The following is a 13,434-nucleotide window of genomic DNA, read 5'->3' as shown; positions in this document are numbered from 1 at the left end:
TTATAAAAAACCTTTGGATTCTCCTTAACCCTATTTGCCAAAGCTATCTTATGTCCCCTTTTTGCCCTCCTGATTTCCCTCTTAAGTATACTCATACTGCCTTTATACTTTTCTAAAGGACTTACTCGATCTCTCTAGTCTATACCTGATGTATGCTTCCTTCTTTTTCTTAACCAAAACCTATTTTCAGTTTATACCAAAAGTATCAGAGCAAGAACAAACATTTATATTTTTAGGATTCACAATAAATTTCACAAAGTACTTCTAAGAACAGAAGAAAATTCCAAACAGTGAGAGGAAGCCAGTGACTGAAGGCAATATCACAGATACATTTGTAGAAGCTTTTGATGTAGGATGGGGAGGCAGCTGAATAGAAGAGTCTGGGCTTGAATGAGGCAGTGGTTGAAATCACACGCAGACTGATAAACATGCAGTAGTGCACAGGGTTGGCACTGTTTATGGAAAATGAAAGATTTATAAACAAGGACATGGATTTGACATTTAATGCTTTGAGACTTCAGAGTTAATTCAGGATCACTAGGACAGGTACTATGGATGCCTAGTTTGACAATTAGGATATTGTTTTGTATGAGTTGTTTATATACAGCGGAGCTTAGGAGACTGACGACATCATGAAGAAGTTGAACTTGGAAGCAATACAGAGTATAGAAAGATTTCAGAGATAGTGGTCAGTAAAGTGAGGACAAGGAGAATCATCTCTGATGACTAATACATTAGAAATCAAAAATTGCAAAAAGGACGGAATTAAGAGTTAGAATGTTAATTTTTACAAGTTAAATTTAGCAGCTTAAATTTTGCTGATCGTTTGGGCAAAACTACGTAGCAAACAAACATGTTGCTAGTAAAAGAAAGGAGCAATTATTTTATTTACAATGCATTAAGTGCATTCCAATGTTAGTTTTTTACACTCATGCTCATTCCATCTGCTGGCACTCTAATGATATTATGGTTTACAACATTTTGATATATACTCAGCTCAATGGGACAAATAATAGAAAATTAATTTACTTTGTTAAAACAACACAAAACTTTAGTCAGTTTAAATGCCAGTCTATTTAAAACTTGCTGAAATGTTTTTAATGGAAAGTAGAAAGTAAAAATGAAAGAACCTTTTAATGGATGCATCCCAACAAGCCAGTAATTTGTGTCCATATCTGTTAGCTTTGATTTTGAAAGAAAGCTATTTTATCATAAAACTAGGATAGTATATTTGAACAAAATCTTATGGAAATATCAATATTATGCAGTGAAGAATTTCTCACCCTACGTTTGACAATTCCTGCAATATTATGGTACTGTAAGATTTGCAATATAAATAAAACATATTGCATCTTGTGTAGTAAAGACTACAATATCTCAATTTATTCTTGGACCTATAATTATTTGAATTAAAATAAATAATACATTGCTGCAAATTAACTCAGTAAATACTTGGATAAAAGTTTAGTGAATGGTTACCAGGCCTATGATACTACTACTGTGGAGCACAAATCTGAACTTTGGTTGAACAAGCTTTCAGTGTATACCCTATGAAGCCCTTTCAGAATCATGCACTTTAATGAGGTCACTTCCTATTATTCTCAACTCCAAAATTACCAATCCATTGAACTTCCACTGTACTAATTCTAAGGCAAGTGGGTCTCTTCTTAGGTATTGTTCTTATTTCTTCATAATCTTCACACTTATTAATTCTACTTTTTGATTGTCTGAGCCAAATTCTCTCTTATTACTGTCCTCTTGTCATTCATTATCATTAGGACTTCTCCTCTATTTGCATTCCACCTTTTCTTTAGAAATATTAAGTATTCTGAAAGATTTATTTCTCTATGTCACAGAGCAATCGAATCCCTGTAATTGTGCTAATATCAAACTAATATGTTGCTAGACCATATATCTCGCTATGAATGAATTTTGCATTTAGATTAAAAAAAACTCATGTTTTTCTATTATTATTCTTTGCATGGGCCATATTTGCTAAAAGTATTATTCTCAGTCATGCATTTTTCTAAGCTCATTGTCCTATCCCCCGTTACTTTTGCCATCATCTGATTTCCTCATGAGGAAATTACTTATTTACTCTTGATGTGACTATATTAACTTTTGATGTGAGTAGCACAAGTCAGAAAATTTCCCAGCTCACAATGCCTGCTTCAGGAGAGACACTCTGAATGACATGACCTTCATTCCAGTGTAAAGGAGTGGTGTGGGAAAGGGTAAGGTCTGCCTACCCACATACAGGTTGGAGAACATCACAGTGGCTGCTAAATGCCAAGTCTAGCTGTTTAATTCTCAGTAACTTGGTCATATTTTTTGAAAGTCCTCTATTTCTCTCACCTCAAACTCCATCACCCTTCCATCTCCACTTTAACTTCCAAGACTATGACCATGCCAACATAATGATAATTCCGGCCAAATTATTCACCATTTCCATTGTTCCCTCTCACCCACAGACTCATTGCCAAATCATCCAACTCTGACAAAGTAATTCCAAATCCTGTTGATCCAGCTACCACCCTTCCACACGATGTCAACACACTCAATATTCACTATGCACAAACTTCAGGCCTAATGCTGAGAAAAACAAACTAAAGGTCTAAATATTATCATAGAATCCCCACAGTGCGGAAACAGGCCATTTAGCCCAACAAGTCCACACCAACCCTCTGAAGAATAACCCACCCAGACCCATTCCCTTACCCTATTGCCTGTACATTTTCCCTGACTAATGCACCTAATCTACACATCCCTGAACACTATGGGCACTTTAACATGGTCAATTTGCCTAACCTGCACTTCTTTGGACACCCAGAGGAAACCCACGCAGACAATGGGAGAACATGCAAACACCACACAGACAGTTGCCCGAGGGTGAAATCAACCCGGGTCCCTGGTGCTGTGGGGCAGCAGTGTTAACCACTGAGCTACCATACTGCCCCCAATGGATTTCATTATGTTAAAAGGAAATATTCTCATTCTTAGTAGCCTTATTGAATTTTTTAAATCTCAAATTTTTAATCCCATATGAAAGATAAATTAACTTTTATTCATAACCCCACAAAGACAGTTCAGTCTTACAATTTATTTGAGCTACCGACTGAACAGTGAACTGCAGAATAATTATAGCTGGTTTAAAGCATTCATAATGATATGATGATAGCCCTCAAGAAAACATCAGCTAAGAGGTATTATAGCTGTCAGACAAAACATTCTCAAACTTCAATGGCATCGACAGCACATTTAGAAATTTTTTTGGAGCATTTAAATAATTTCATGTCATGACAATTCAACAGGCCTTATTCATTCTACAACTTGCATAGGCATTATTTTTTAAAAATGATGACTCCCACATGGCCCTCACTTTAGTGAAAATGAGGCCTGCCTCAATGGGGAAAATTGCATCTGTTAGAAATGGAGGAAAAAGTTGCACTTCAGAACTCTGTGCATAACTTATAAAGGAAATGTCATGACTCCATGAAAATCTGACTCACATTGGAAGTACTTTCTTTTCCAGCCATTATAAACAAATTATTTGTCCCTGATTATTAAGTTAGCATGGACTTATTTAACAGAATAGGTTCCTATATTTCTTGAGCATTTCAAAGACATGGTACTATTTGCCCCTATCTTTCAAATAGGTTAAATAAATCATTTAATTTAATAATATTAGATCAACAGCTTCTCAAGAGTTTTGAGAAGGATTTTTTGAAAGGATATTTTGAAACGAACAGGGTGGTCATTATGGGGGACTATAACTTGCCCAACATTGACCTGAAATGTTATAACTCTCGTACGTCGGATGGATCGGTTTTTGTCCGATATGTGCAGAAGGGTTTCCTGACACATGTAGAAGAGCCAACAAGAGGGGAGGCCACACTGGATCTGGTATTGGGTAATGAACCAAGCCAGGTGTTTGGTTTAGTGGTAGGTGAGCACTTTGGAGAGAGTGACTATAATTCAGTTACGTTTAGTTTAATGATGGAAAGGGTGGCACAGTGGTGAGCACTGCTGCCTCGCAGCGCCAGGGGCCCAGGTTTGATTCCAGCCTCGGGCGACTGCGTGGAGTTTGCACATTCTCCCTGTGCCAGCATGGGTTTCCTCTAGGTGCTCCGGTTTCCTCCCACAGTCGAAAGATGTGCGGGTCAGGTGAATTGGCCATGCTAAATTGCCCATGGTGATAGGTGCATTAATAGGGAGTAGGTAAATGGGTCTGGGTGGGTTACTCTTCGGAGGGTCAGTGTGGACTTGTTGGGCCAAAGGGCCTGTTTCCGCATTGTAGGGAATCTAATCTAATTTAATCATGCCACAGGACAAGAATTATAGATGGGGGAAGGGCAATTACAATGTGATTAGGCAAGACTTAGGATGCATAGAATGGGATAGCAAAATGCAAGGAATGGGGAAAACCAAATGTGGAGCTGGTTTAAGGAACAGATATTGCATGTATTTGATAGGTATGCCCCTGTCAGGCAAAGAGGAAGTGAAAAGGTAAGGGAACTGTGGTTTATTAAAGAAATTGTATCTCTTATTAAGTGGAAGAGGAAGGCTTCTGTAACATTGAGACGAGATGGTTCAGATGAGGCGTTAGAGAGGTACAGATTAGCTAGGAAGGATTTAAAGAGAGTGTTAAGAAAAGCAAGGAAGGGACATGAGCAGTCTTTAGCAGGTAGAATAAAGAAGCTTTCTACATGTATGTGAGGTATAAAAGGATGACTAGGGTAGGAATAGGGCCAGCCAAAGACAGAAGTGGGAAGTTGTATGTGGACCCTGATCAGAGATGTGCTGAATGAATATTTCTCGTCGGTTTTCAGTCAGGAAAAGGAGAATATTGTAGAGGAGAAGACTGAGATATAGGCTATTAGACTAGAATGGATTGAGGTTAGTAAAGAGGAGGTGTTATCAAATCTAGAAGTGAAAGTAGGTAAGTCCCTTGGGCCAGATGGGATTTATTCGAGGATTCTCTGGGAAGCTAGAGAGGTGATGGTGGAGCTTTTGGCCTTGATCTTTGAGTTGTCATTGTCTCCAGGTTTAGTACCAGAGGACTGGAGGATTGCAAATGTTGTGCCCTTGCTCAAGAAGGGCAGTAGAGATGACCGAGGTAATTACAGACCAGTGAATCTTACTTCTGTTGTAGATAAAGTTTTAGAAAGGATTATAAGAGAAAGGATTTATAATCATCTAGCAAGCAACAATTTGATTGGAGATAATCAACATGGTTTTGTCAAGGGCAGGTCGTGTCTCACAAACATCAGTGAGTTTTTGAAAAGGTGACCAAGCATGAGGATCGGACAGTTGGCGTGGTGTACATGGACTTCAATAAAGCCTTTGATAAGGTTCCACATGGTAGGCTGTTGGAGAAAATGCAGAGGCATGGGACTGAGGGTGATTTAGCAGCTTGGATTAGAAACTGGCTTTCTGAAAGAAGGCAGCGCGTGGTGGTTGATGGAAAATATTCAGCCTGGAGTCTGGTTACGAGTGGTGTGCCACAAGAATCTGCTTTGGGACCACTGCTGTTTGTCATTTTCATAAATGATTTGGACGCAGACATAGGTGGATGGGTTAGTAAGTTTGCAGATGACACCAAAGTCGGTGGAGTGGGGGACAGTGTGGAAGAATGTTGCAGGGGGACTTGGACAAACTGCAGCATAGGGCTGAGAGGTGGCAAATGGAGTTCAATGCAGCTGTGAGGTGATTCACTTTGGGAAGAATAACAGGAAGGCAGAATACTAGGTCAATGGAAAAATTCTTGGTAGTGTGAATGTGTAGAGGGATTTTGGTGTCCTTGTACATAGATCCCTGAAAGTTGCCACCCAGGTTGATAATGTTGTTAGGAAGGTATACAGTGTGTTCAGTTTTATTGGGAGAGGGATTGAGTTCTGGAGCCGTGACATGATGCTGCAACTGTACAAAACACTAGTGCAGCCTCACTTGAAATACCTGCGTGCAGTTCTGGTCCCCCCCCATTACAGGAAAAATGTGGAAACATTTGAAAAGGTGCAGAGGAGATTTACTAGGATGTTGCCTGGTCTGGAGGGAAGGTCTTATGAGGAAAGGCTGAGGGACTTGGGTCTGTTCTCATTGGAGAGAAGGTGGCTAAGAGGGGATTTAATAGATGATGATCATATGATGATCAGATGATCAGAGGATTAGATAGGGTAGACAGTGAGAGTTTATTTTCCTAGGATGATGACGTCAGCTTATACGAGGGGGTAATAGATTTAAGACAGATGTCAGAGGCAGGTTCTTTATTCAGAGAGTGGTAAGAGCGTGGAATGCTCTTTTTGCCACTGTAGTTAACTCAGCCACATTAGGGACATTGTCCTTGGATAAGCACATAGTGTAGGGAGGATAGGCTTACATTAGTTCACAGGCTGGCGCAACATTGAGGGCCGAAGAACCTGTTCTGTGCTGTATTGTTCTATTTTCTATATTTGTGCCTGCAAACAACACTGTCTAAGTTTGGTACTATGTTGTTGTAATCAAACTAATTTAGCAGACCATTATTTAGCATTTGGAAAAAAATTAAATTGCTGAGGAGGAGAAGCTAATTTTAAATGGAATTCTGCTCCTCACTACTAATTAGTGATTCCCATTGAGGATAAGAATCTATGCTGATGCAATGCAAGGACATTTAGGAAGGCATTTGATAAGGTTCCCCATGGTAGGCTTATGCGGAAAGTCAGGAAGCATGGGATAGTGGGAAGTTTGGCCAGTTGGATAGAGAACTGGCTAACCAGTCGAAGTCAGAGAGTGGTGGTAGATGGTAAATATTCAGCCTGGAGCCCAGTTACAAGTGGAGTTCCGCAGGGATCAGTTCTGGGTCCTCTGCTGTTTGTAATTTTTATTAATGACTTGGATGAGGGAGTCAAAGGGTGGGTCAGTAAATTTGCAGACGATACGAAGATAGGTGGAGTTGTGAACAGTGAGGAGGGCATTTGTCGTTTGGAAAGGGACTTAGATATGATGCAGAGCTGGGCTGAGGAGTGGCAGATGGAGTTCAACCCTGCCAAGTGTGAGGTTGTCCATTTTGGAAGAACAAATAAGAATGCGGAATACAGGGTTAATGGTAGGGTTCTTAGTCAGGTGGAGGAACAGAGGGATCTTGAGGTCTATGTACATAGATCTTTGAAAGTTGCCACTCAGGTGGATAGAGTTTGTAAGAAGGCCTATGGTGTATTATCGTTCATTAGCAGAGGGATTGAATTCAAGAGTCGTGAAGTGATGTTACAGCTGTACAGGACTTTGGTTAGACCACATTTGGAGTACTGTGTGCAGTTCTGGTTGCCTCACCTTAGGAAAGATGTGGAAGCTTTGGAGAGGGTGCAGAGAAGATTTACCAGGATGTTGCCTGGAATGGAGAATAGGTTGTACGAGGATAGGTTGAGAGTTCTCGGCCTTTTCTCATTGGAACGGCAAAGGATGAGGGGTGACTTGATAGAGGTTTATAAGATGATCAGAGGAATAGATAGAGTAGACAGTCAGAAACTTTTTCCCCGGGTACAACAGAGTGTTACAAGGGGACATAAATTTAAGGTGGAGGGTGGAAGGTATAGGGGAGATGTCAGGGGTGGGTTCTTTACCCAGAGAGTGGTAGGGGCATGGAATGCGCTGCCCATGGGAGTGGTAGAGTCAGAATCATTGGCGACCTTTAAGCGGCATTTGGATAGGTACATGGATAGGTGCTTAATCTAGGATAGAAGTTCGGCACAACATCGTGGGCCGAAGGGCCTGTTCTGTGCTGTATTGTTCTATGTTCTATGTTCTATGACACAGAATCACATAGCTGTACATCATGGAAACTGATCCTTTGGTCCAACTCATCCACGCTGACTAGATCTCCTAAATTAATTTAGTCCCATTTGTCAACATTTGGCCCATATCTCTCTAAATCCTTCCTATTGATGTACCCACCCAGATGCCTTTTAAATGTTTTAATTGTACCAGCTTCCACCATTTCCTCTGGCAGTTCATTCCATACACACATCACCTCTGCATGAAAATGTTGCCCCTTAGGTCCCTTTTAAATCCTTTCCCTCTCACCTTAAACCTATGCCCTCTAGTTTTGGACTTCCCTCACCCTAGGGAAAAACCTTGGCTGTTCACCCTATCCATGCCCCTCATAATTTTATAAATTTGTATAAGGTTGCCCCTCAGCCTCCGATGCTCCAGGAAAATAGCCCCAGCCTATTCAACCTCTCCCTATAGCGCAAACCCTCTAATCCAGGCAACATGCTTATAAATCTTTTCTGAATCCTTTCAAGTTTCACAACATCCTTCTGATAGGAAGGAGACCAGAACTGCAATATTCCAAAATTGGCCTAACCAATGTCCTGTACAACTGCAACATGACCTCCCAATTTCTATACTTAATGCACTGACCAATAAAGGAAAGCATGCCAAACGCCTTCACTATTCTATCTACCTGCAACTCTGTCCTGCCCTGATTTGCCTTTCCAAAATGCAGCACCTCACTTTTCTCTAAATTAAACTCCATCTGCCACTCCTCAGCCCTCCAGCCATCTGATCAAGGTCCCATTGCACTCTGTGATGAATTTGCCTGTAATGTCCCTTACTACTTAACGGCAGCATGATTAATTTGTGTTTTTTTTAAACTGGGATTGTGACAGCAAACTTGGTTGGAAACGAAAACTATTCTAACTCCAGATCTCATCCACACAATCCCCTTTGAACAAGGTGCCTATCCAATTCCCAAAATGAGATTTTGTTGTCATTTTTGCTTTCTAGAGACCTATTCAAAACCAATTAAATAAAAACTGCATTGACTTGCAGGTTGGTCACCAAAACTGCTCAAACGTGGAGATTCTCATTAACAAGGCTCTGCCTTGGTTCTCTGATATTCACTTCTAAGAGGTGATGCCAAAGAAAGATATTCGGTTTTCTAGCATTAGGAAGAATATTATATATTTATAAGGATATAAATGTAAGAAATGCTTCAAGGACTTGACAAGTACAGTAAATATAAGTATAGTAATAGAAACATTGAAAGGTTACACACAGAAAGAGGCTGTTGAGTCCATTGTGTCTGGCAAATTCTCGTCTCACCTTCCAGTATCTGGTCTGTAGCATTGCAGGTTATAGCACTACAGCTCCAGTTTCAGATTCCTTTCAAACAAGTGGAGGAGTTCTGTTACAAGCTGTGCCTGTGAGGAGGATTTGTTCTGTCTTTATTTTTGAAAGCAAGTACTGTAAATGTGGAGATGAGCTGGCTGCTTTGAGCCCAGTTAGCTTTGTTTTCTATTAAAAAGTTGAAATAATAGAAGCAAGAATGGGTGGGGTCAGGCTCCCAGTGAACTCGGATTTTAGTTTTAGCTTTCAGCTGTTGCTGGGGTTTTGAAGCTGGATGTGGAAGTTAATATTCCTTTCTCTGTTACAGTTAAAAGCTGAATTCTCTTCCTGCTGCTCAATTGCCTGTGAGATAACCTCTTATGTTAACTTTACCTTTACTAAGGATTTGTTTATGGGATGTTACTATAGTGGAACAATTGCTGTTTAGTTGTTAAATAATCTATTATTCTGTAAAGTTTTCCAGTCGAGTTATTATTTCAATTCTTCTTTGTTTTGTTTGTACTTTAATAAAGTATGGTTAACTTCAAGCTGGGTAGTTTCACCAATCAAATTGCATTCATAACACTATGCCTTACACCTGCCTTTAAAAATAAAAAAATGTTGGGGCCTAGTCTATCTTCTTAATATATTTTGAGGGGGTTTGGTCTGGTTATAACAGTTCTGTCTCCACTACCAAATAAGGCAGAAAGTCCAAACATCTACCAACCTCTGGGGAAAAGACGTTCTTCATGTCCCCTCTAATTCTTCTGCCAATTACATTAAATCTACACTCTAGTATCTGACCTATTTGGTAGGGGAAGCAGGCCTTCCTGCCTATTGTATCAAGTGCTCTCCTAACTGTGCACAAAATTCCAGCTGTGGCTTAATCAATGTTTTATATATTTATAGCATTATATCACAGCTTTGGTATCCCACACATCATCAATGCAAAGGAAGCATTCCATGTGCTTTCATTGGCAGATGGGGTTCAATCGGGACAAATGTAAGGTGATGCATTTTAGAAGATCCAATTCGAGAGTGAACTCTATGGTAAATGAAAAAGCCCTGGGGAAAATTAATGTACAGAATGATCCGGGTGTTCAGATCCATTGTACCCTGAAGGTGGCAACGTAGGTTGCTAGAGTGGTCAAGAAGGCATATGGAATGCTTCCCATTGGATGAAGTATTCAGTATTAGAGTTGACAGGTCATGTTACAGTTGTATAGGACTTTGGTTCTACCACATTTGGAATACTGCATACATTTCTGGTCATCACATTACCAAAATGATGTGGATACTTTGGAGAGGGTGCAGAGGAGTTTCACCAGGATGTTGTCTGGTATGGAAGGTGCAAGCTATGAAGAGAGGTTGAGTAGATTAGAATTAGAATTATTTTCATTAGAAAGGAGGAGGTTGGGGGGGGGGGGGGGGGACCTGATTGAGATCTACAACATCATGAGAGATATAGACAGGGTGGATAGCAAGAAGCTTTTTTCCCCAGAGCGATTCAATTACTAGGGGTCATGAGTTCAAGGTGAGAGGGGAAAAGTTTAAGGGAGAATTTGCATGGAAAGTTCTTTATGCAGAGGGTGGTGGGTGCCTGGAAAGCATTGCCAGCGAAGGTAGTAGAGGCGGGCATGATAGCATCACTTAAGATGTAACCAGACAGATACATGAATGGGCAGGGAGCAAAGAGATACAGATCCTTGGAAAATAGGAACTGTTTCAGATAGAGGATCTGGATCAGCACAGGCTTGTAGGGCCTAAGGGCCTGTACCTGTGCTGCAATTTTCTTTGTTCTTTGCCACTGCTTCAGCTTGTCCTGCCATGTACTTTCATGGACATGTGGACATGCTCCAACGTTTCTCACTTTGTCTATCTGTCTCAATACCCTGTTTATTGTTTATTGTGTACCTCCTACCTTTGCTTGCCCTCCCCAAACACATTACCTCACACTCCTCTGGAATGAATTCCAATTGCCTCTTTCTCACCCACACAGCCAAATCATTAGCATCCTTTTGGAATCTAGTTATCCTTTAAACTGATAACTGCTTGATCAATTTTAGTGTCATCTACAAATCTGGTAATCATGATTAATTTCTCCCTAAACAATTACACTCCATACAGCACATTCCTCAGTACCTATTCATGGGGGAATCTCTCGCTAATCAATTGAATTTAACAAGTACAGTAAAGACAGTAAAATGGCTAGTTTCAGCATAGATAGGGATAACCAAAATAACACACACAAATGCTGTAATCTATAATCTTCAGTGGTCTCTTAACAAGAATCTGCAATAGAACTTTGAAGCAAAAGAGGTATCTTCAAATAGAATACATGCTGTAAATGCTAATCAGTTTCGATGTGAAGAGATGTTCCTCGAAAAGACAAATTCTGAAAATGTTGTTTGAACACTCACTTACCATTACAGTCAAACTATGCTGAGCTTGTGCTTCATGATCCACTTTTTCAGCTATGCTCAACATTCCTGTACTATGATCAAGATGAAATTTACGGAGACTTATGGGATCTATACTGCTGTGTATAGAGTATGTTAACTTGCTTTTCTCATCCCTGTCAGTAGCTTTGATGTGCAGAATTTCAGTATTTATGGCAGCATCTTCAGAAATGGTAACATCATAGCTTGGCTTGGAGAACACAGGTCCATTATCATTATTGTCGAGTATTCTGACAAATACCTGTAAATCCAAACAGGGCACTGTTAGAGATTTAGCTCAATGATTATAACAATGAGCATTCAAACATAAGTTATGAATTTTCTGCACTGTACATTTTGGTAATTTTTCTACAGTAAACATGCAAGATATTTTGTATTTGAAAGGAAGGACAGAATGTTCCAAGGAGGTAGGTCAGGAACAATCTGGAAACAAGGGCATCAGGTCAATGGTCCACACATTTCTGTCCCCATAAGAGGTGGACATCAATGGCTACTCACCTGCTAAAAGCCAATGAATTTGAAAATGCTGTCTTATGAGGCCCCAGTTGAGGGTAAAGCTCAGTACACACTTGGAGGTAGTTTGCTCATATCTCATATCTGCTCAGCGGGCCCATGAGTCCTCCTATCATTCTCTCTCCATCCTAGAGCTATTTCTGCCACAAGGCCACAGAGCTGCAGCCACAGGTCATACTTTGATCACAAATACATTTTTTAAAAATTTCATACATTTCTTGAAGATACCTTCATCTCAGGTTGCCCTTAATTTCTCATGCTGTCACAGCAGCACCAACTTGCTCCAGTGCTCATAGAGTGGATTCTGATAAAATCATGCAGAAGGGTGACCAGGCGTCATTAACATGGTAGGGATCTACTTGTGGTCTGGACCTAAGCACATTTTTAAAGGCATTAAGATCCCATTACTTGGAGTTTCAAAAATGTTCAATATTATAATAAATGTAAAGAAAAATCATTGATAACATCTTAAAGCTATAATGAAAAGATAACATAACTTAGTCACCAATATTCTCTTTCAAAGATTTCTGACATCGCAATCGTCCGTAAGGTCACAATCTGACTGACTAATGTGAGTCTAAACCAAAATATGGAGATTTGAAGTGTTGAAGATACAAATTCTACTGTGATATCCACTGTTTCCAAGAATCTTATGGTTAAACTGTCATAGTCAGCTATTTACAATCAATTTTAATGGTTGAGATGAAGAGAGAACACGGCATTAAAGTTTGTTAATACTACAAAGATAAATGGAGATCTACGTGAGGAAGCAAGAAAGTGACAGTTAAAAAGATACAGGCAGATTAAGTGATTAGCAACAAAATGGCAGACAGAAAATAATATGGGATGTGACAGGTTACTTGCTTGAAGGAAAAATAGAAATACAAAATATGTTTTGAAAGGTGCGAAATTTGAAAATGTTAATTATTAGAGAGACTTTGGACAAAAAGTCATCGTGCAGGTACAGCAAACACTTAGAAAAAGGTAAATGTTATATTTGTTTTTATTGCAATGGGATTGGAATACAAGAATAAGAAAATCTTGCTTGAACTGTAAATGGATACCACATGACTAAGTATATTTAAAGCTGAGATAGAGAGAGACTGTCCTTATCTCAAGGCTCCAAGACTACATATGTGAAATTGGGAGTTGAGGCTGAATATCAACTGGATATACTGAATGAATGACCATGAACAAGGTGTTATATGGTCTATTTTCTGCTACTATTTCTTATATTCTTACAAAATAATAGTACTGCATATTCAGTAAAGAAAAATATAAAAGTATGACTCATTTACAGAAATGTAAAGACTTATCTTGCTTCAAAGATTGAGTTATGCAAATTATAGTTTATATTTGTGATTTCAAAAAAAAACTT

The 13,434-nt window shown here is 39.5% G+C and overlaps 1 protein-coding gene across 18 annotated transcripts in view; it reads right to left on the bottom strand.

Moving 5' to 3' along the window:
- LOC140481497 (protocadherin Fat 3-like) overlaps positions 1-13,434 on the bottom strand; it is a 792,082-nt gene that overhangs the window by 168,058 nt on the left and 610,590 nt on the right. For all 18 annotated transcript variants that reach the window (XM_072577785.1, XM_072577787.1, XM_072577788.1 and 15 more), the window contains one exon: positions 11,509-11,784. In XM_072577785.1, the coding sequence (XP_072433886.1) occupies positions 11,509-11,784 (276 nt within the window). The remainder of the gene's footprint in view (positions 1-11,508; positions 11,785-13,434) is intronic.

The sequence above is a fragment of the Chiloscyllium punctatum genome, chromosome 9 (genome assembly GCF_047496795.1).
Source record: "Chiloscyllium punctatum isolate Juve2018m chromosome 9, sChiPun1.3, whole genome shotgun sequence".
Classification (NCBI taxonomy): Eukaryota; Metazoa; Chordata; class Chondrichthyes; order Orectolobiformes; family Hemiscylliidae; genus Chiloscyllium; species Chiloscyllium punctatum.
The sequence above is the reverse complement of the archived record's forward strand: the minus strand, read 5'-3'. Positions and strand labels throughout refer to the sequence as shown.